At 34.9% G+C, this 22510-nt stretch overlaps 2 protein-coding genes across 3 annotated transcripts in view; one reads left to right on the forward strand and one right to left on the reverse strand.

Annotated features, from left to right (window-relative positions):
- LOC125675035 (mucin-17-like) overlaps positions 1–11938 on the reverse strand; it is a 28617-nt gene extending 16679 nt beyond the window's left edge. For both annotated transcript variants that reach the window (XM_048912509.2, XM_048912508.2), the window contains exons 1-3: positions 11796–11938; positions 6096–6266; positions 2017–2421 (exon numbers count right to left, since the gene is read on the reverse strand). In XM_048912509.2, coding sequence (XP_048768466.2) covers positions 2017–2421; positions 6096–6266; positions 11796–11844 — 625 coding nt within the window. In that variant the 5' untranslated portion in view covers positions 11845–11938. The remainder of the gene's footprint in view (positions 1–2016; positions 2422–6095; positions 6267–11795) is intronic.
- A 164-nt stretch (positions 11939–12102) lies between these two features.
- LOC125674234 (peroxisomal targeting signal 2 receptor-like) lies at positions 12103–20975 on the forward strand. Its single transcript, XM_048911348.2, has 9 exons — positions 12103–12266; positions 16257–16429; positions 16729–16764; positions 17476–17553; positions 18275–18383; positions 19136–19245; positions 19491–19604; positions 19924–19979; positions 20351–20975. Exons 1-9 carry the CDS (start codon positions 12158–12160, stop codon positions 20529–20531), a joined length of 966 nt encoding a protein of 321 aa, XP_048767305.2. The 5' UTR covers positions 12103–12157; the 3' UTR covers positions 20532–20975.
- The last annotated feature ends 1535 nt before the right edge of the window (positions 20976–22510 follow it).

The raw sequence follows: 22510 nt of genomic DNA on the forward strand, positions 1-22510 counted from the left end.
TCTTAATATTTATTTGTGTAGGTGGTAAAAATTTGATTTTTTGCTCACATTGCTTCACAGTTGAGTACATAATGAAATTCATATCCAATGTATGTCGAGAATTTGGGTGTTTCATAAAAAGGTGTGAACGTTTGCAGGGAAGTCTACATATGGATATGTACTGAAAACACCAACGTATCATTAAACAATTACAAGAATTGAATGATTGATAGCTAATTTCTAAATAAGTAATGGGGTGGGGGCATGCATGCTGGCTACACGAAAAGGTTTTTGGGGTGAATCATTTCGGAAATTATTTCTTTGTTTTATCACACGGAGGTACACGGTGGCATCGACGGAGGTACAGGTGACATCCACGGAGATGCGCGGTGGCATCCACGGAGATCCTCCGTGGACGTCAATGTCTAGCTCGCGCGGAAAAATAGGACTTCAAAGGTGCCGACAATTTTAAAGGTCCACCGTGTTTGGGGCAAATTTGTTCCACCGCGTTGCGTGGAACACGCATAAAACTCGTGTCGTGTACTGTATATAAAGCAGAATAATAAAACGTATAATGGGCCGACATGTCTCAGTTTAAAAAAAAAATTGGGCCGAAATGTCTCAAAAATTTGGGCCGAAATGTCTGGACTGAAGTGACGAAATATAAAAACCAAAGGAATTCACCCATGAATGTCATTATTAAACATTTGGGCCGAAATGTCACTGGGCCGAAGTGTCAATTTACTATAATGTTGAGGACACGCAATAATAAGGGTGATGTTAGCAAAATGAACTAGAACTGTCCTAATGGGACTAATACCCCCTGCGGGGCATATAAGATGATGGGAAATATTTAATGCAAGCACATTGGATATTTTCACATTATCTACAGGGCAATCAATGTGAATGCAGAAGTGTATATTCTACAGTACAGCAGTACATGAAATATTAAAAATATGCTTAATATAAACAATGAATACTATTTGGCACATTTTAGGCTGTATGATTGCAAATCCCTGGTCAACTCTTCTAGTCTTTAGTTTATATTCACTTTGTTAAAGATCATTATGTTATGCCAACTTTACTTTGTCATTGATTTTGTCAGTAAATAAATGACATTAGCTCAAGTATTGGTATTATTGTAATCTTTTCCACTGGTATAACAACTCTAAGTAGCTGTAATAAAGGCAGTTTACTATGAATCCCATTGCCAGGGATAGTTGAGATTATAAATACTATCTGACAAATAAGTATTCAACACACATGAGCCACTTTATGTTTTACTGAGAAGTCACAAGATTGCAGATACAGTATGTGGATGAGAAAATATAATACATTTGTACCTTCTAAACTGACCTGCAATGATTTGAAATCTAATACAAATGAATCCATGGAAAATTCCTGATTGACTTAAGAGCGTAAAACGGTATTAGAAATAAACTCTGGACAAATTGTGTCTATTACTACAAGTACAACCAAACCGGAAAATGTCCGTAACTTCCATAACTGTTAAAATATTTCAATGAAAATAGAAGATGCACAACTACATTATATATATAAGATGAGAATAAAGTTTGAATCAAATCTGTTCAACGGTATAAGAATTAAACTCTGGACAAAGTGCACAACCCCCAAAATGAAAAGAAAATGTGCGTAACTTTTATAACTGTTAAAATATTTCAATAAAAATAGGAGATGCACAACTACATAATATATAGAAGATGTGCATAAAGTTTGAATGAAATATGTCCAGCGGTATTAGAAATAAACTTCGGACAAATTGCGCCGACGGACAAACGGACGGACAGACAGACCGTGAGACGACGGACAAAAAGTGATCAGAAAAGCTCACTTGAACCTTCGGTTCAGGTGAGCTAAAATATGAGGGCCGAAATGTCTTTGGGCCGAAGTGTCTCAAAAATTTGGGCCGAAGTGTCCAATTTTTTGGGCCGAAACGTCTGGGCCGAAGTGTCAATGGGCCGAAATGTCTGATATTCGAGTAATCACTATATACATGTAGTATATATCAAATCTTACTGGTGTCAGTCAGTGATTTCCTGCCCCTCCCACTTTTCTCTTTGTTGTCACTATCAGTGGGCAGAGTCAACACTCTACAACTCCCTCCCTCTGGTGGCCCCTCCTCCTCAGAAATGCCTGTGTCTATTGCATCCATTTCCAGTTCACGCTCTTCACTTGTGCCTGCTGATGTTTCCTTGGCTGTGGTGGCTGGAGTTCTACTGCAGAGATCTAGTTTCTTTTTACGCCTCTCTGCACCCCGTCTGCGTTTGTTTTCCAGCATCATGCGCCTTACTCTCGTGCTTTGTGTCAGACCGTCAGGCCCACGATTAAGCTTACAAGATGTTTGTTCCTTCAAAGTCCTTATAACACCATCGAGTTGGGACCACAACACTGCGGTGCCCATAGTTTGTCTCTTCTGTGAATCTACAATTAGAAATTGTACTATGAAACAAGAGATGTTTGTAAAACACATATGCCCCCCATGGTGCAAAATTGAAAAGGGTTGTACACACACCTCATTTAATTGATAGTATTATCATCAATTCAAAATATTGAGCAGACAATATCTTCCTATGTCAAGAGTGAATTGACCATGTGACCTAAAATTCAACAGGGGTCATCTACTCCTTATGCTGTACCAGTGTACCAAGTTTGGTACGTGTCAATCAAGCAAATAATTCTTAAAATATAGGAGACAATATATTACTATGTCCAGTTCAACTATTGATTTTTTACCTCAAAATCAATATGGGTCATCCTCTCCTGAAGATGTACCAATGTACTAAGTTTGATGTCTGTCAAGTAAAAGGGTTATCAAGATATTGAGTGGACAGTATATTACTATGTCCAGTTTGACCCTTGACCTTTGATCATGTGACCTCAAAATCAATAGGAGTCATTTTCTCCTGAATATACACCAGTGTATTATTTAAAGTTTGATGTCTGTCAAGCAAAGGGTTCTCAAGATATTGAACGGACAGTATATTCCTATGCCCAGTTTGACCCTTGACCTTTGACCATGTGACCTCAAAATTAATAAGAGTCATCTTCTCCTGCAGATCTACCAGTGTACTAAGTTTGATGTCTGTCAAGAAAAGGGTTCTCAAGATATTGAGCAGACATTATATTCCTATGTCCAGTTTGACCCTTGATCTTTAACCATGTGACCTCAAAATCAATAAGGGTCATCTTCTCCTGAAGACGTACTAGTGTACCAAGTTTGATGTCTGCCAAGCAAAGGGTTTTAAAGATATTGAACGGACAGTATATTCCTATGTCCAGTTTGACCCTTGACCTTTGACCATGTGACCTCAAAATCAATAGGGGTCATCTTCTTCTGAGATGTACTGGTGTACCAAGTTTGATGTCTGTCAAGCAAAGGGTTCTCTAGACATTGAGTGGTCAGTATATTCCTATGCCCAGTTTGACCCTTGACCTTTGACCATATGACCTCAAAATCAATAGGGTCATTTACTCCTTAGGATGTGCCAGTGTGCAAAGTTTGATGTCTTTCAAGGAAAGGGTTCTCGAGATATTGAGCGGACATTATATTCCTATGTCCAGAGTAGATTGACCCTTGACCTTTGACTTTTTGACCTGAAAAACAATAGGGGTCATCTTTCACTCATAACCAACCCACATATGAAATATCATTATCATCAAGTGAATGGTTCTCAAGATATTGAGCAGACAACATGTGGTCTACAGACGACAGACCAACCGACAGTTGCAAAACAATATGCCCCCTCTTTTTCAAACGGGGGCATAATAACACAATTTATATAAATTGATGAATGTCTCTAAGAATGAGCTGTCTTTCATGGAGTATTCCTATGAACATCTTCAACTGCATGTTTCTTACAATCTGTGACACTACATTTCTACACGTTCTACAAATGACGACACTGACTATATTGTCCAAGTTTACATGAAAAACATGGATAAGAATAGCAAGATTACAATTTTTTTTAAAAATCTGCTTAGTGATGTTAGTTTGAATAAACAAGATATTAATCATGAAAGTGTTTCACTATTATTCAATCATGGAATTTAGGCCTGTCGTTTTCATATCCACAGTCCACTGGTCCAAAAGGACAGTAAAAGTTCTTAATTGACTGACCAGTAAAAATTGAAGTTTATAGCCCAACTGACAAGTGAATAAAAATTAGTTCTAGTCCTGTAATGATCACACTCTGAAAAGTAAATAACAAGAGGCCCACGGGCCATATTGCTCACCTGAGTCACCATAGCCCATATCTAAAGATTTCCCTATATATTCGCATGCAAAACTTTAATCCCTATTCAGGGTTTGACATTTACTTTTTTGAGCACTAGACCAGTCGGGCTACTTCAAATGATTTTTACTAGACCTGACCTTACACCCACTAGCCCTGACCAACTTTCCAGAAAGAAAAACCCTGATGGTTTCTCCATATTTAAATACTTAATTCAAATGACAAACGTTAAGTTTGAAATAAAACGTACTTAATTGTCTCAAAAAAATCTTTAGTCTCGCCATTCAATTTGATGCTTTTATTTTCAAATGCATTTTCTGTTTCTTTAAATTCTACCCGGCACAAAAATTCTTTAGTCCATTTGTTAAAATAAAATGACCTCAACGGTTTTTTTTGGGTTTTTTAAAATTTCTATTTTATAAGCCCTGCTTTGTTTCTTCCCAATCTATTCATTTTTTTTCTGAGTCTCTCAGGACATCTTTCATTGAGAAGTCGTATTTGAAAAAAGAGACATTCCCGCACATGTGTCCACACCGAAAAATGACTGTTTACATGTAATTTGATAGACACTTTCTTGTATTCAATTTAAATAAACTGTTTTTTCAAATGAAAATAAATTCACTTTATATCTATTTATCCGAAACATAACTTTACACACATTAACATCGAGTAAATGTCGTAAAACATCACTTCCGACAGTGACTATCAGTTATTTTTTTAGTTAAGAATAAAATATCTTATGGTTTAAAGTAAAGTTTCTTGTTTATTTTTTCAACGACCAGTCAGACTAGTAAATCAACATTTTACCCGACCGGACGTATCATTTAGTAGACTTGGTTGGTCGGACGTGTCTTAGTGTCAAACCCTGCTATTGTAGTCCCAACCTACCTCTGGGGGTCATGATTTTTACAAACTTGAATCTGCACTGTTAGGAAGCTTTCATGTAAATGTAAACTTCTTTGGCCCAATGGTTCTTGAGAAGAGGATTTTAAAAGATTTTCTCTTTATATTTGTATGTAAAACTTTGATCCCCTATTGTGGGCCCAATCCTACCCCTGGGGGGGGGGCCATGATTTTTACAAACTTGAATCTGCACTATGTCAGGAAGCTTTCATGTAAATGTAAACTTCTTTAGCCCAATGGTTCTTGAGAAGAAGATCTTTAAAGATTTTCTCTATATACTTGTATGTAAAACTTTGATCCCCTATTTTGGCCCCAATCCTACCCCCGGGGGCCATGCTTTTCACAAACTTGAATCTGCACTATGTCAGGAAGCTTTCATGTAAATGTGAACTTGTATGGCCCAGTTGTTCTTGAGAAGAAGATCTTTAAAGATTTTCTCTATATACTTGTAAGTAAAACTTTGATCCCCGATTTTGGCCCCAACCTACCCCCGGGGGCCATGATTTTAATAAATGTGAATCTGCAATATTTCAGGAAGCTTTCATGTAAATTTCAGATTTTCTGGCTCAGTGGTTCTTGAGATTTTTAAATGACCCCAGCCTATTTTTGCATTTTTGTGATTATCTCCCCTTTGAGGGAGGCATGGCCCTTCATTTGAACAAACTTGAATGCCCTTCACCCAAGGATGATTTTGGCCAAGCTTGGATGAAATTGGCCCAGTGGTTCTGGAGAAGAAGTCGAAAATGTGAAAAGTTTACAGACAGAGATGACAGAAAAGCTTTCAGCTCAGGTAGGCTAAAAATGATTATTTCTAGTCCTGTAATGATCACAAACTGTGTAGATACTGGAGTAAAATAGGAGTCATTTACCTCCGTTGTCATGGAAACGTATTCACTTATGTGATACTGGAGTAAAATAGGAGTCATTTACCTCCGTTGTCATGGAAACATATTCACTTACCTATCAATGTAAACTGCGCGTACTTTTGCAGCATTTGGTTGAGAGTCATTCCATTGATATATAGCGGGTAGTTCCGACCCTGTTTCTTCAGTTTGAGATACTCCTGTAGATGTGGACATTCTTTAATGAAGCACTTGTAAGAGTTGACATATCCCTCATCTGACAGGTAGCCTAGTGTAAAATAATCAGGAAAATTCAGTAAGTTTATTTTCCCCACTGCAAGGTAGAAGATATAAAATACATATGAAATACCAAATTAATACATATGTATCATCAAGAGATTATCAAACATGATTTTGATCCAAAGGGAATTTCGATAAAAATCTATTGAAAACAAAAGATTAACTATATACCAAGTACAAAAGACAGGGTTCTCTCACCGAACCAAGGCAGAAAAATTATTTGGGATGCAATGATATTCAAAAACACGAATCTATACATGCATCCTCTGCATAAAGCAAATCTAAGTAAAATAAAATTTTAAAAATAATAACTTGTCCTTGAGGTTCTATTCATAAAAGCTGCGAGCCAATACAATGATAGGGTGGCTAGACTTTCGACTTTTTAAAAGACTACTGTGCTAACGATTAGTTCTTTGTTAACCCCAAATTTTACCAATAAGCACTGCAACTAATACTAGACCTGTCTTAATAATGGAATTACACACACACCACCACCTCATATCTAAAATGTTGGATAGCTAACGACGAGAGAGAGACATCAGTCCACTTTCAACATTATTCAAGTTTCACCTCAATAAAAGCTATAGGATAGACTATTTCTTTAACCTTGATATTTTTCAATGATTATCGTTTCATAAAGGGTGTAAACATTTTCAGGAAAATCCATGCACTGGTCTCATAGAAAATGTTCTGACAAAGTGAGGGAACATGTCATATTACAAAATCTAAAACATAATGACTAAGTCTGTAAAAAAGAAAGTTTTGTGAAACACTGATGGCAGCAAAGTATATTATGGCAACAAAAGAAAGGTCCCGAGTGAAATATGAAAACCCAATCACTAACCATTCAAAGGTTATGGCCAAATAAAGTTTTTCCAAAGTAGGCCAAATTCTAAGGTCAATTTCATGAGGTAAAAGAATTTGTTACCTAAAATTGGTCTTCTTAAACAAAATGTTAAAAGGAATACACCAGGGGTCAAAATTAACTTTTTCTACCACAGGCTAATTTTAGCCTGTGGGTAAAAAATCCACAGGCTAAAATGAAAACCTACAAGCTAAAATAAAAATTTTGAATTGGTGCTCTTTTTTCATGTTTTTTTTAAATCAATGATTTCTAATTACTGAGCCTAGTGGGTCAATAGACATCGTTTGGACAAGACACCAAGTTACATAAGTCATATGGTGCAATGTTTAGGTCTTTTGACCACCGCACCCTAATCCACAACATGTTTACCGCAGACCAATTTCACGCAACATCAGGGGTGTTACTAGTGATTTTTCAAAGCGAATCCCGGACTCATAGTTTATAAGCAGCACGTTCACGGGTCTGATGAACTTTTTTGATAATCGTCTACGCGGTGAGCAGTTCACTCGTGTCATCACTACAACCCGACCTCAATATGAGAATAAATTAATGTAGATATATACTGAGGACATTCTTATAAAATTGAGTACCGGAAGACTTGGTAAAACATAGACTCTTTTTTTCTTTTTAGATAAATGAATAACAAAAACCTCATACTTGGAATTCAATTTAATCACCCCTATAAGTGAACAGGACTCGTGGCACATGTCTATATTTTCCATCATAATGCGATGTCCGACCTGTAAAGCATTTGTTTGATGCCAAGTTTCTTAAAAAAAATTATAACAGAAAAATCCGGATAGAAAGTTAATGAAATCGGTCGTTCATGTAAGCGTTTGTATGATTTTGAGTGCAAGTTTAAAAAGAGCGAATAGCGTATCACCGTATAAAACGGATAAAGTGGTGATTTACAAACCATGATCGTATCGTGATCATGGTTTGTAAATCACCACTCCCTAAGATTTTCGTGTCCATTATTTTTACTCACTATTTTTCAAATGTACTCGCATTTTGCGACTATTTCTCGCTAATTTCGAGCCCTGATACACATGTGAATTATGACAGTCCTATCACATACCCTTTCAAAAGTTATGGCCTAGGTTAAAGTTTTTCAAAAGTACTCAAAGGCAAAAGTCACATGGCAGTGTTTTTGAACTTTTTGAATCATGATGACCCTCTGTGGCTGAATTCTGGGAGTCAAAAAGTTTTTTTGAGGGTCACACCTTTTTCTTTTAAAAATATTAATTTAAAGCATTTAATTTTGATCTACACTGTATAGGTACAGTACAGTACAGTGTTTTGTTCATGAAATGAATAATTATTGGTTCCATCAACTTCCATGCACCTGAAATGAATACTTTCATAATTTATAATATACTTTGAAGACTATAGGTTACTTATCATGCTTATCATCATATCATATGTCTCTATGTCTAATTTTTTTTTTGCTTATTTCGTACCACCATTATGATTTACGTCGAGTCACAGAAGTCAGCAGTTTTATCTGCTAAGGTCTATTTACAATGTAAACAACAACCACTGAGCTTCGTGAGCACTCGTAAAGCTTAGTGGCTGTTGCTTACATTGTATACCTTTACAAGTGAAACTGCTGATTCCTGCGATCAAGACCATCTCTACATTTGTATGGTTGTGTTTCATCGGAATAATCGTTTCGTACGAAACATCAGTATCGCAATGTCTGCATGTTGTGACATTTTATTTACCACCCTTTTCGATATTTTAGAACCCAAAATGATCCCCAAAACCACAATTTGTGGGGAAAAGGAGGCTAGTTTAACTGTGGTGCCATACTCCTCTTTGTCCGGAAGTCATTCAGAAATCTGGTAGTAGCTTCACTCAGAGACATATATAACAGAGATTGACAACTTCCCCAAGTCTTGCAGTGATTCCGAAGGTCCGTCGGACATTGGCAAATGTCCGGTAATTTTTGTTTGGTCCGATCAATATCAGTTATTGGCCAGACCAAATGTCCGATATTTTTTTTCCCAATGAAATACATGATTAGATAAATTTTCAATTTTTAGCAGCATGTCCCAAAAGCTATTCTGTTCTTTAGTCATTGCAAACAGATATCAAACTTGCAATCATCTGCAATTCCCCCGAATGGGTGATAATACAAGTGAGCAATATCCCGTGAAAATACAGATGTCTTTGAAGCATTTGAATTAGGTAATAAATAACATGTAAATAAAGCGTTTAAACTGTACTCTGATTAAGACGTACTTGAACGACATGGGCATGTTTGATTGAACAATTTGCATTTGAGTTACGCGAATTGCTCGAGTTTAAAAAAAAAAAGTGTATTTTATAACACTTGTGTTGAACACGGGTTGGATAAGTTTACTCCACTGACGAATCTGAATTGAAATGCTTGGGCTAATAAAGAACATCGCAGATGCCATTTTGGGCCAGAAATTAAAAATTTACATGAAAGCTTTCTGACAATTTGTTAAAATAAAGACCCTCGGGGGTAGGGTAAGGCAATAATAGGCAATTAAAGGTTTACATGGGATATATATTGGGAACATATTAAAATCTTCTTCTCAAGAACCACTGGGCCAGAAAGTTCAAATTACATGAAATTTTAAGTTTCCTGATGATATAGTGTAAATTCAAGTTTGTCAAAACCATGGCTCCAAGGGTAAGATGGGGCCACAATAGGGGATTAATTTGCATATAAATATAAAATATTGGTCTGGTAAAATGTGATTTGGTCCAGTAATATCTAAACCATTACTGGACCAAATGTCCAGTAAATACCAGAAGACCTTGGGAAGCACTGGTCTTGTATCACTTAGCAGTAAAAGTGCAAACAGACCGTATTTTGCCAGATATAATATGCACTGGTATTTAATATGCACACCCTATAGGGAACCTGAAAATTGAGGGGGCAATGTAGTTTGTGTGTATAATGCACAGCAAAAATTCTGACCAAGTGGTACTCTTGGGCAGTCCTTCATAATTCATGTTTGGAAATTTACATTCTGGTTCTAGCAATGTTAATGTACACTTAAGTGACACTGCTGTTTGCTTCTGACTGTTAAACTAGCTCTCTTATTACTGTAACAATACTTCTCATTACCAGCACATTAGAGTTATTGCGCTTTGATGACTCTTGTGCGTTATTGGTAAGAAAATGCACAAGTCTCGCGAGCAAATGCAAGATTACTGGGACATAAACGAAACGTTCATAGCACCCCCCCTTTTTTTTAAGTTAAAGTACATGGTGTACTTTTAAATAAAATAGCCATTGGTCAAACTGCATTTTAAAAATGTTCTAACACTAGTTTATCAAGGATGTAATACATGGTTTTTTTAACTCTGCTACACCTATTGTAAAAAATTCCGAACAACGATGTTCTCTGTCCTAAGTCGATCAATATTTTGTAATTTTCAAAATAGTTTCGATGCAGTTTAGAAACGCATTTGTTGTGTTAATTAGTGTTATAAACGTCTAAAAAATGCAATTTGGCAAATATATAACTTATTCTAAAATATTTGAAAATGAGAGAGAGAGAAGGGGGGGGGGGGGGGGGGGAGGGGGGCACATTAACGATTTCAAAGTCCATGCCATATGAACCTGTCCAAATTGTATGATAAAATAGAATGTCTTCATAATCTGACAGAATAATTTTAATAACATAATTATGAATCCCATTAATTATAAGAAAAGTTATTGTGTCGGATGTGCATATTGGTTTTTCCCTTCACAGTTCTTCTTGTGATTGATGCTTTAATATATCGGTCAGATTTGGCAGATTTAGTACCTGCACTCCTTCACATACGTTTAATAAGTTTGTCTGTTTTCTTGTAAGAATAATAAATTCCTAAATTTGCCTTTAGAATTTTAATCAGTGTCGTGGTTTGCAGTCGGTTATAATATGTATTCGATACCATAATTTATATTACGTATGCCTAAGTAATGTTTAGTACGTATGTTGTCCCGGTAGCACGACTTTACGCGCCTTTAATTTGAAGAGTTCCACTAATGGAAATGATAAGTATTAATTAATTGCTTACCGTCTAGATATGAAAATCCCAAAATAAAAACAATCACTTAATTTTCCGTTCAAATGAGGACTCTGATATTGAAGAGTTCCTATAGTCTAATTTATCTTATTACACGGTATGAAGGACTATTCCGAGATTTGGTGAAGCCTGAAGAAGTCAGTCAAAATATCCAGCCGTTGAGCCGAATCTCAGCTGAGATTACTTAACATGCTTAACGCCAATGCATAAAGAAACAGATTTTTATTTTAATTCATAGGGAACAGAAAAGTAATATATAACCTTTGTCTTTGGAAAATCTTACATAGCTGAAAGAATAATTTGAATAGTCCATTCAATAATGAGACAAAAGTCGAAGTCCGTGAATGACATGGCAATGTTTACATAGATCTACCCAGAGACCAAAAAAATGAGGACAGTGTTTTTTTAAAGGCATAACTCAAGTACGAAAAGCTCTTTTCAAATCCAGTTTCCCTAAATTTTGATCTATAAATTCATGAGTCAATGACAGACAAAACTACGACTACGAGAAATTGAATGACAATGTATTCAGCAGACGCTAAAACAAAAGCACAAATCACATTGCCTACAGATTAGCAATACTCTGACTGAGAAATTTGTTACCTAGCACTAATCTTGCAATCTCTGATGGTAAAAAATTCAATTCTTCCATTGCCAATCTTTAATTTGTGCTGAGAAATCCCCCTTTTCTTGTAGATGAAAGATCTCGCACTTTCCTTTCAAAATTAAAATGGCGGGTACATGACACATTTCCATTTCTGGTTGTCGTATTATTTTGAAAGGATATTTTACAAAGGATACAAAATGCAAACAGTGGCTTGATTTTCATGATAATCTTAACACAATATCTTAAGCATCATTTTTTGAAAAAAACTTTTTCTTCATTGTCGTAAACACTAACAATCTGCGGTAAAGGTCAAAAGTCACGAAACCGAAAGGAGGAAAATGTAGAACGTCAAGCTACAATGAGCCTTTCATTGCAGACGAAGGGAAGACATGGTTATTCAGTCGAATTTTCACCATTTTTCCCAACCAAGCTTGCGTGCGTTACGTCCCAATATTATGGCATAGCAGGTAAATTAAAAAAAATTATAATTTGAACGTAGGCCTATAGTGGTCAACAATTTAAAGATCGATTATCTCATCGTGATGTGCATTATGCTCAACGTTGTTCTTAGGTGATACTTTGGTATCCAGAATTATATTCTGTATATATTCCTGTTTCATTAGGGCTCAATTACAACTTAGTGAAACTTAGACACTGTTTTAAGTCTAGCATGACTAAATGTATACATGTACATACTATGCCTTACCAGGTTGGGAACACTTCCCTTAATAGCGAGATATTCTCGCTAAAACGCGATTATCCCTCTCTAGCGAGAGTAAATATATCCCGTACAACCGAGAAAAACACCCGTGGAGTACATCTCTTTGTGTTTCACGTGAAAAGAAGAAAAAGTGCTAAAATGTCTGATACTTTCGCAAATATATTGATCAAAACAAACACACTCACGATGTGTATTGGATTTCAGACTGCTTCCCTCTTATGCAGCAACTTTCATATGCAATTTTTGACTATGTTGTCAATTTTATAGAAACAATTCGCATCATGTTGAGTATGTGTCGCACGGGATTTGCCATTATTTTCAATAAAGACGCCAAAACACATGTTTATGGTAATATTTATTCTCTCGCTAAAGAGGGATAATTGCGTTTTAGCGAGAATATCTCCCTATAGGAGAAGTGTTCCCAACCTGTTTACAAGGAGACATAGTTTATGATCAATCTGATTAAAATCAGACTTCTTAGATCCGCGCCGTATACTCTTTGTAAGAAGATCTAACATAACCCGACTAGGGGTCATGTTCATTTGAATTTTATGTTAGCCAATCAGCGCGTCACCTATGAAGTCGTCGGTGTTCACAATTCAAGGAAAATGGATGTGGTTGTTTGGTTTAAAAGAAAACACATCGCAGCTAAATGTGACGTCACAATGCACTGTTTACATCGACTGGCGTTATTTTCTTCGCGTTAACTAAATAAACCATCTTTAAAACTATTCAAATTGTACCCATCCCTATTCATACATAAATCACATTTCACAATTAATTTAGTTTGGGTATATTTTACATCGTACGATTTGTTGTTTGAATGAACAGAATAGATTAGACATTATTGTGAAAGTTTAAAAGTCCTTATGTGAGAATAAACAAATTTATAGTGTGGAATATACTTCGTGGTAGAGAGATTACTGCAACTTATTTACAAATTGCCGGAAACCGCCTAAATAGCCATCATTGTTTGTATGGCACAATCTGACTGGCTGATAGTTCTTATGAACATTCCAAGCAAAATGTCATGCTGACATGACCCCCTATGGGGTCATGTCAGATCCTATTGTAGCAATTGTGAGCATATCTTAGGATCTGATTTTGATTAGATTGAGTTTATGTTCTTGATGAATGATAAAATTTCTTGTTAAAAAAAAGTCTTCAATCTTCATTAATTTATACATTTGATCTGCAGAGTAGCTCAAACTGATATGGCTAAACCACAAAATCAGGGTACTGTGTATATACTGTAGCGGTCAGTATAAGAGGGAACTTATACTGCCTCGCTAACTAGTGAGCTAGCTTTTCTAGTGATGTGGTAGGATCTCTCTCCTGATCTCGCAAGTTAAGCAATGGTGTGCATGATCAGCCCTTGACTGGGTGACCGCTACACTTTACAATACTTACATATAAGTTTTTTTTTTTTTTATGGAAGTAAGATTTTAACTCTGAAGTCTATGTCCGATTTATACACACTTACTGCTGCTTAACCTTTTTCTGCCAAATAATTAGCAACATTTGACAGTATGTTTAAAGGGACTGATCGATTCACAATTTTCCTCCAAATTTTGTTTTTCACTTTAAATGATAAAAATCTACAGTCTAATATGTTTTGAAGGTTTCTCAAAAAAAAAATTAAGGTTATTCATCATGATAGAAGCTCATTATAGAGAGTTTATTATTTGTTTTGAAAACAAAGATTGAGGAGTGTTATTGTTTACGGGGTTTACAAAATAAATGGATATTGATCCAAGTATATTATATATATCACATTTCAGTATACTTTAGGAAAAATGTGTCATTTAAAAGTTAAAATTTGTGATTGTACAAAATGAAGATACTTTAACTTACAAAATAACATTTCACTGATTTGTTTGTTTACATAAAAAGGCTCGAGTCTTTGTTTACATAACACAGAATCAAAGCTACATGTAGAATATTGCTCTTATCCTTGCATTCAGACGGTCCAAATTTTTTGTTGTCAACATTAAATGAGATATATTCTTAATTTTTAACATCAAAATTGAAAAACATTTCTTTCGGAAAACGTGAACCAGCCCCTTTAATGCATTAGTGTCAGTTTAATCAGTAAAAAAAATCAACATTGAAAAGTGATGCTTTAAATAACAAATTAACAATACCATGCACATGTACTTACCACAATGATGTTATCAATAAATATATATATTCAATTCATTATTTTATATGTTTAATATCAAAGTCATTATATGTTATTTTCATTTACACTACACAAAAGAGATGCATACATAGATGTATGGTCATTGTCAAACAATTAAAGGGGTCCACAGTGATATTGATACCACGTGCAAAACTAATTTTAAAGTCTTATAGACTTTCGGTCCATAGTCATTTAATTTCCTATAGACCACAACAAATTCACAAATTCCTATAGACCAAAATTTAACATGCAATATTCATTGTTATTAAAAAATAAATAATAGACACAAATTTGATTTTGGTAATTCATTCATGATATTTTAATTATATTCTTTTTCAATTTCATGCACAAGCTTTTCAATTAGAATTCCGTTTTATTTTTCATTTTGTTCCAGCTCAGTTTCAGTCTGATTCCTCATCTGAGTCACTTCTACTACGTTTCGTTTAGCGTAATATCTATAAACTAGTCCTGCTTCTCATATATGTTTAATAAGCGGCAGGAAACCAGTTTTTTACTCGGAATAAATCCTATAGACAAGTCGGTCTATAGCTATTTCGATCGTTATAGACCGATTCGATTTTCTATAGACATTGTCTATCGGTTCATGGTTAATTTCGTACACTGCTTACCATATTTATTACAGTTAAACTACAGTAATTAGGCCTAATTGATCATTTGATTATTATACCATTTTTTACCAGATGGAGCTTCTGCATATTTAAATTTTTCTCTTAAGTATCCAATCACCTTGCTGAAAAGACAACAACAAAAAATGAAGAGAAGAAAAAACTCAACTTTGAAAGAATGTTTTTTTCTTCTTATTTAATCCATGTATGATTTATTATAACATGATGTATACCAGTAATGTAATAAAGACTGAGGTCGACCTCAGAAAATAGATATACAACAAAGAAACACAATTCTTGCCAGGAAATAATTTGACCAACTGTCTCATCAAAAGTTCAATCCAACTTATACAATGTCATGTAAGAGGATCAACATGTCAATTCCCTAAACATTTCTCTGAAAAGCAGTCAAAGGCTTACACGTGGGTTGACTTATTTGTGAGTATATACGACATTCAGTCTCTTCATTGTTTCCTCACTGTGTACATTCTCGGGTTATATTGTGACATCACGAAGTGCAGATTTTAAGTTTGATTAGCATAGATCCGCAAAACAGATTTTTCAAAACTGGATTGATTGATAATTATGCTTGGGGTTTTTGTTGTTGTTTTTATTAGATTTTTTTTTTGGACTGATATATATTGCATTGATTCATACCAATGTTTAGATTTTCTATAGAAAATAGTAATGTTGAAAACCGTTCCTTAGCTACATGTATGACCTTTAATTTGAGAGAAGCCTCTTTCATGAAATTAAAATTCTTGCCATTATTAAATTTTATTGATTCAATAGAATATATATGTAGAGTAAAGTCATTCTGAGTATAGCACGTGCAATTTTGTACTCACAGATTGATGCTGTACAGTAAGTTTGTTAATTATTCAGTATTCTCGTAATACATGCACAATTTTTTCTTGGGTTTTTGCAGGAAGTGGAACACTGTACATTGTAGAGGCTGGACTCGGTGGATTAGCACCTCAAACTATATTTGACTGGAATGATGGACTTTATGATGTCACATGGGCAGAAAACAATGAAAATGTTCTCATCACTGGGGCAGGAGATGGCCATGTTGTTATGTGGGACATCAACCAAAAGAGGGTACGTTTTAAATTGTCTTAAAGAGGGTACCATCACTATCATTTCATTGCCAATTGGTTAATGATGTAGTTATTTTGTGAACTTTTAAAAGTCACGGGCTACTTTTATTTTGTTCCTGTTTAATTTTGCATGCAATCAAAACTGTCTGATGTAACAATAGGAAATTGATCAAAGCTGTCCAATAAATTGTTCTTTATACTGTGCAATCCAACTTTAATTTCACAGCTACGTACTGTCAGACACAATTCTTTCCCCACTAAAAGTCAGATTTCAATGTAACTCTGTGTGGTTTATTTCAGGGTCCAATAAAAGCGTACAAAGAACATGCAAAGGAGGTAAACAATTTTAGCCTTCCACCATGAAAGTTAATGAACGATCTTGAATATTAATTTTAAAGTATTTTAGATAATTAACAATAGTGAGAGACTGCTGTAAATATCACAGTTAACAGTGGTATCTTGCTATTGCTACTGTCAAATTTGTTTTAACTTAGTTATAATCTATTTATAACATTTGATCAAGTTGGTGTATGCTTGCAAAATAAAGTTGACATTGAAAAATGAATGAAACATAAAAAAAAATTGTCATTGGTACTGTTTTATTTCTGATTGGACTGGTGTATGCTTGTCATTGGTACTGTTTTATTTCTGATTGGACAACTTGGATACTTTTCTCTTTGTTTGTTTCCCTCTTAGTACAATGTCATCCACAAAGATGTTCATTAAGCATTCTAACTGAAACACTATGTGTACAGTTAAAACTGTCCAATCTGATACCCGTGTACTCTAAATGTTTCTTTGTGGTCTTAAAATAACGTTGTAGAAAAAAAAAATGTAATTTATTTGCTACCATCCTACCCTAATTTTGACTTGGATGTTAGCAGAAACATAAAAATTTATTTTTTTGGCCTTTTATATTGAGTGTCCCCACCAGTCATGGAAAGCTGCAGTAACACACATGTAAACAGTCACTGGCATACGTGCACTTTGGTATATTTGTAAGACTTTTGACTTTTGTGGAATTTTATATCATTTTTTTAAACACAGGTGAATTCTGTTCACTGGAGTCAGACAAGGCAGGAGCACTTTTTTCTCAGCGGATCATGGGACAAAAGTGTGAAACTGGTATGTGAAACTTAAACATATCATTTTACACATGTTCATGTTTAATAAAGTATTTCTTTGTATAACACCATACTGGAATGGACAGATAATCTATCAGTATATATTATATGCTAATGTTACCAGGCCCATAGCAACATTTTACAAGGTTGGGTGGGGGGGGGGGGGGGGGGGGAGGGAGGTAGCCAGAGAAGAGAGTAACATGTCAAAAATTCTTGACTAGCAAGAAAAAAAGCACCAAATATTATTTTCACAAAACCTCAGAGAGCATTTAAATCCTCCAAAAAAAATTTTTTTTGCTAACACTTCAATTTCTTATATAATTGGGAATGTGGGTTAGGGGAGGGGAGTGACACATGAAGTCATTATACAAAACTTCAATCTTACCGGAACTTCTTCCCAAACACTACTAACTACAACTAAAAAAGAAATTAGGGGTGGGGGGCAGTCACTTAATGCATCTTTATTTACATAGAGAAATACTGGGAAATGAACATTGTCAAATATACAGGTTCCTGAATGAACTGAAGTTAAGGAGTATGTGTTTAACTTTTGAATTGTGTTTCACCATATGAAGTACTGCATTCAAAATTTTTAAAAGAAATATGTGTATTGTGAAGGACAATTTTTATACAGCAACGCATTGATTATATGTTTCACAGTAGATAATGTATGATCATTCATCTGAGGATCTGTTGTACATACTTTATCTTGACCTTCATAGTGGGACATTTCTAGAGATCAGTCTCTCAACACATTCACTGGACATGAAGCCATTGTGTACTGTGTCCGTTGGTCTCCACATATCCCAGGATCCTTTGCTTCTGCATCAGGTATGCATCACACTGCACTGATCTATGGCAGATAACTATAGTTCTGATAACAAAATTGTGTAATTTCTTCTTAAGATATTTGATTTCCAGGAAATCTGTACATGTGTTGGTCTTTTATCATTGAATTTTTTTCTTTTTCCCAGCGTCGGCATCATCGCAAACCCACAGTTGATTATGCTTCGTTCCTCTCTCCATCACCCGTGGGTCCATTCATTCCTTCTCGCTCGTTCTCATGAATAATTACTGAGGAAATTTGATTGAGTGCTCATCATATACCCTGAGCGAATTTGTCCAATCAACACGACACTTTCAGCCCAATTTCGGTATACAATTCTTGTGATAGCAAAGTTAAGTTGACGCTACCTTTAAAAACAGAAGAGTTCCGTTACTATAACGATTACTTTGATTGGATGATATTTTTAAATATTTATTGATGAGAACGAGCGAGTAGGAATGAATGGACCCACGGGTGATGGAGAGAGGAACGAAGCGTAATCAACCGTGGGTTTGCGTCAGTAAAGTGGTGGAAAATACAGTACATTTTGTTTTTTGTCTTTTAGAAGTTTAATAATGACATATATTTTTGTACCTTATATAAACTACTATTAAAAGCGTACTAGTTTGTAGCAAAATGGAGAAAGGTGGGAGGGGGCAAGAATAGTAAAATAATTTTGTACTAAAAGACATTTTCGCGTCTTTGGAGAGTGATAAATTAGACAATGTTACAATCATTATTATTTTTTTATGAACAGGAGACCACAGCGTAAGATTATGGGATCTAAGGCAACCAGAAGCACCCCAATCTGTGATACCAGCTCACAACTCAGAAATCCTGACCTGTGATTGGTCAAAATACGACCAGGTTAACATCCAAAATCTCTTCTGTAATTGTTCTTAATATTGTTTAATTCATAATTTCAATTGTTAATGAATCCAGATGGTGAAATTTATCAATATCTGAAATGGAAACCTCGGTACATACACCTTCAATCTGTGGCAGGAGAAGGAATGATTAAATTATAAGTTCTGTTAATGAAAGGTGTTCACAATACTGGTGAACAATGGCAGACGATAGGCAGTGTGAATGTCATTATCTGTATGTTGTAGAACCTGCTGTTCAGTGGGGGAGTGGATGGAGCCATACGAGGCTGGGATATCAGAAATCTCCAGTCTCCGGTCTGTGACATGAGGGGTCACTCTCTAGCGGTCAGGAGAATTAAGGTCACCCATGTTTAATTTTTTTTCTACATTACATACCCAACAAATCTGATGTATCTTTATAACTATAATCTTATTACAGTAAAACACAGTTACAGCAAACATAATTTAAGTGAATTTGGGCTTACAGTGAAGTGATTTTCATACCGTGTAGTTTTAAAACATATTATAAACATACTGGATATAATGAATTGAGTTTATAACGAATCAAAATTGTTTGTCCCCAGCACTTCACTATAACTGTGCTTTACTGTACTGAAATATAATTTTTCAAAATAAAAATCAGCTCCTTGATCAGTAATTTTTTGTTTCCTTTTCACAGACTTCTGCCTTTCACAGGAACATCGTTGCCTCCGTATCCTATGATTTCACCACAAAGTGAGTTCTTTTTATAGGAATTTATGATACACATGACTTGTAAAGATATGGGTGTAAAGAGAAAAATTGGAAATACATGTATCCTTTTTGAGGAAAGTTTTTCAAAAGACACTAGCTGTATATTAGATTTGATCATTTGGTGGTACATTTTCTGAGGTTTTGTTATGGGGGTCTCAAAGCACAATCCATTTATCCCTTTTTAGAAAATTTTACTTAGATGTAATTTTGTATCATTTTTGTGGTGCAACTCCCTGCACTATTGGAAAAACACATGTAGTACCGAGGGTGGATATGTTTTTAATCCCTCCCTGTCATAAACACTTGCTATATCAGAACTCCATTGATACAGACTTTCAATTTATTCTTCACAGGTTATGGGACTTCACAATAAACATGGCTGTTGAAACACTGGAGCACCACACAGAGTTTGTGTATGGACTGGATTTTAATTTATTCCAGCCTGGACAGATGGCTGATTGTTCCTGGGACGAACTGTTAAGAGTGTACACTCCAAAAACATTGTCTAACCCAAGCATGGCCCTACAACACTGAACCCTGCCCTCCGTGGAGGGGAGGAACACCATTTCTAGTCTTTCATTAACAGACAGGGACATTCCAGGAAACTCCCTATGGATAGAGTAGTTTCTAGTCTTTCATTAACAGACAGGGACATTCCAGGAAACTCCCTGTGAAGAGAGTGTGTTTTAGGAATGTGAACATTAACTATGGATTCATTTATGTGGCATAATCGTGGATAGTAGAAGATATCATTGTGATTTGGAATGATCATTTCTTTCATGTAACTGTTTAAAATTTGGAACAGCACAGACAGTCCAAATTCCATACATTGACTACTGGCGGTATTTACAATTAGACCATAGATTTACAATCGTCCACTATCTACTGTTGTGTTGACCTTCACCTCACAGAGAACCAGCAAATGTTGGACTGATATAGTTTCACTAAACTGCATTGAAAATAAAACTGTATATAGTATATTCTTACTAATTTTATAAAGAATTGCATGCAGGGTTTGACACTAACGCTAGTCCAGTAGCCCAAGGCTAGTAAATTTTGTCCCAGACTACCAGAATATCATTAATAAGTAGTTCGGTGGACTACTAAAAAACCAGAACCCTGTACAATAGAATAATTGTCGAAGTATTTATACTTTCGTTTCTGTTTCATATCGTTGTAAATACACAATGGACTAATTTTTAATTGAGCTGTCTAATCATAATCGTATCACTTCTGCGCTTAGAATTATAGTTATTAAATGACACAGTGATTCAAACATACACTGAATAAAATGTGTTGGTTTTTGGGGAGCGTCAGTCAAATGAGAGATGTTGAGGAACTCTCTAACAAAGCATATAAAATGTTCATGGACTTGATGTGAACTCTTAATAAAATTGAAACAGCAACATATTTTTTCTGTTGGTTTGATATGAGAATCAGTAAAAATAGAAGTAGAATTGGGTGTCAAATTTTTATTTATTTGTTTAATTTTTTTTTACTGGAAATGCATGATTTTGCATCTAGATTTGCAACCCTTAGAAAAAAGAATGGCATTAAATTTCCATTACTTTTGTAGTTTTATTCTGACCATTGAAAGAACAGTGTTATACCAGTATCACAAATTCAAATAAAACTAGCAATACAATTCTAACCTAGAAAAAGCATTGATTTTCCAGTTTTCATTGAAAATGCAGTGAAACTCCATTGAGACTCAATTGAAACCTCATTGAAATACGCGAATTATGTAAATGAGCTTGAGCCAGTGATTTTCCAGTTTTCATTGAAAATGCAGTGAAACTCCATTGAGACTCAATTGAAACCTCATTGAAATAAGCGAAATATGTAAATGAGCTTGAGCCAGTTAAATGACATCAAAATTAACAGTAAAATCCATTGAAAAATAAATAGTTCATAAATATACATTAAAAATCCATTGAAAAATCTTTTTCTTTTTTTTTTTTTAATTATTTACTATTAACAGGAAAACTGCTTAATGAAATTTTGTTGACAATGTAATGAAATACAAATATAACAATAAAGAAAAATAGAATCAATTCTTTGTTTTCACAACCCACTACAAGTCAAATTATTTTGTACTTGGCATTTGAAATATACCAATAAAACAAATTTCCACATGTGTGCCAACTCATGTTCTATGCAAACTCATGAATTGTACAAAATAGAATGAAGCAAAAAACACATACATAGAAAGTTGAAAAGCAAATGGTACATGAACAGGTAAATGCACATTCTTTTTGCTGCTTATTCTACAACATTGTTTAAGAAAATATAAAACTGGACTTGAACATTCAACAGTTGATCACTGCCATCAACAAAATGATGAAAGCATACATCAAAATGTATTATGTCATAAATACAATTTTCTTTCACATTTTTACATTTTCTTGGTGTATTCCTCTAAAGCCTGTTTCTTCAAGTTAATGTCCGTTTCCCCTTGCCTGACCGACCTGGACTCAAAACCCCCGACTGCTTTTAAATTCCGGAACAAAAAT

This window comes from Ostrea edulis, chromosome 3, assembly GCF_947568905.1.
Source record: "Ostrea edulis chromosome 3, xbOstEdul1.1, whole genome shotgun sequence".
Lineage (NCBI taxonomy): Eukaryota > Metazoa > Mollusca > Bivalvia > Ostreida > Ostreidae > Ostrea > Ostrea edulis.

Coding starts and splice junctions, on each gene's coding strand:
- LOC125674234 (XM_048911348.2), top strand. CDS start 12,158: ATGAGCCTTTCATTGCAGACGAAGGGAAGACATGGTTATTCAGTCGAA. Junction 19,246..19,490: donor ATTGGTCAAAATACGACCAG/GTTAACATCCAA, acceptor TGTATGTTGTAG/AACCTGCTGTTCAGTGGGGG. Junction 19,980..20,350: donor TCCTATGATTTCACCACAAA/GTGAGTTCTTTT, acceptor TATTCTTCACAG/GTTATGGGACTTCACAATAA.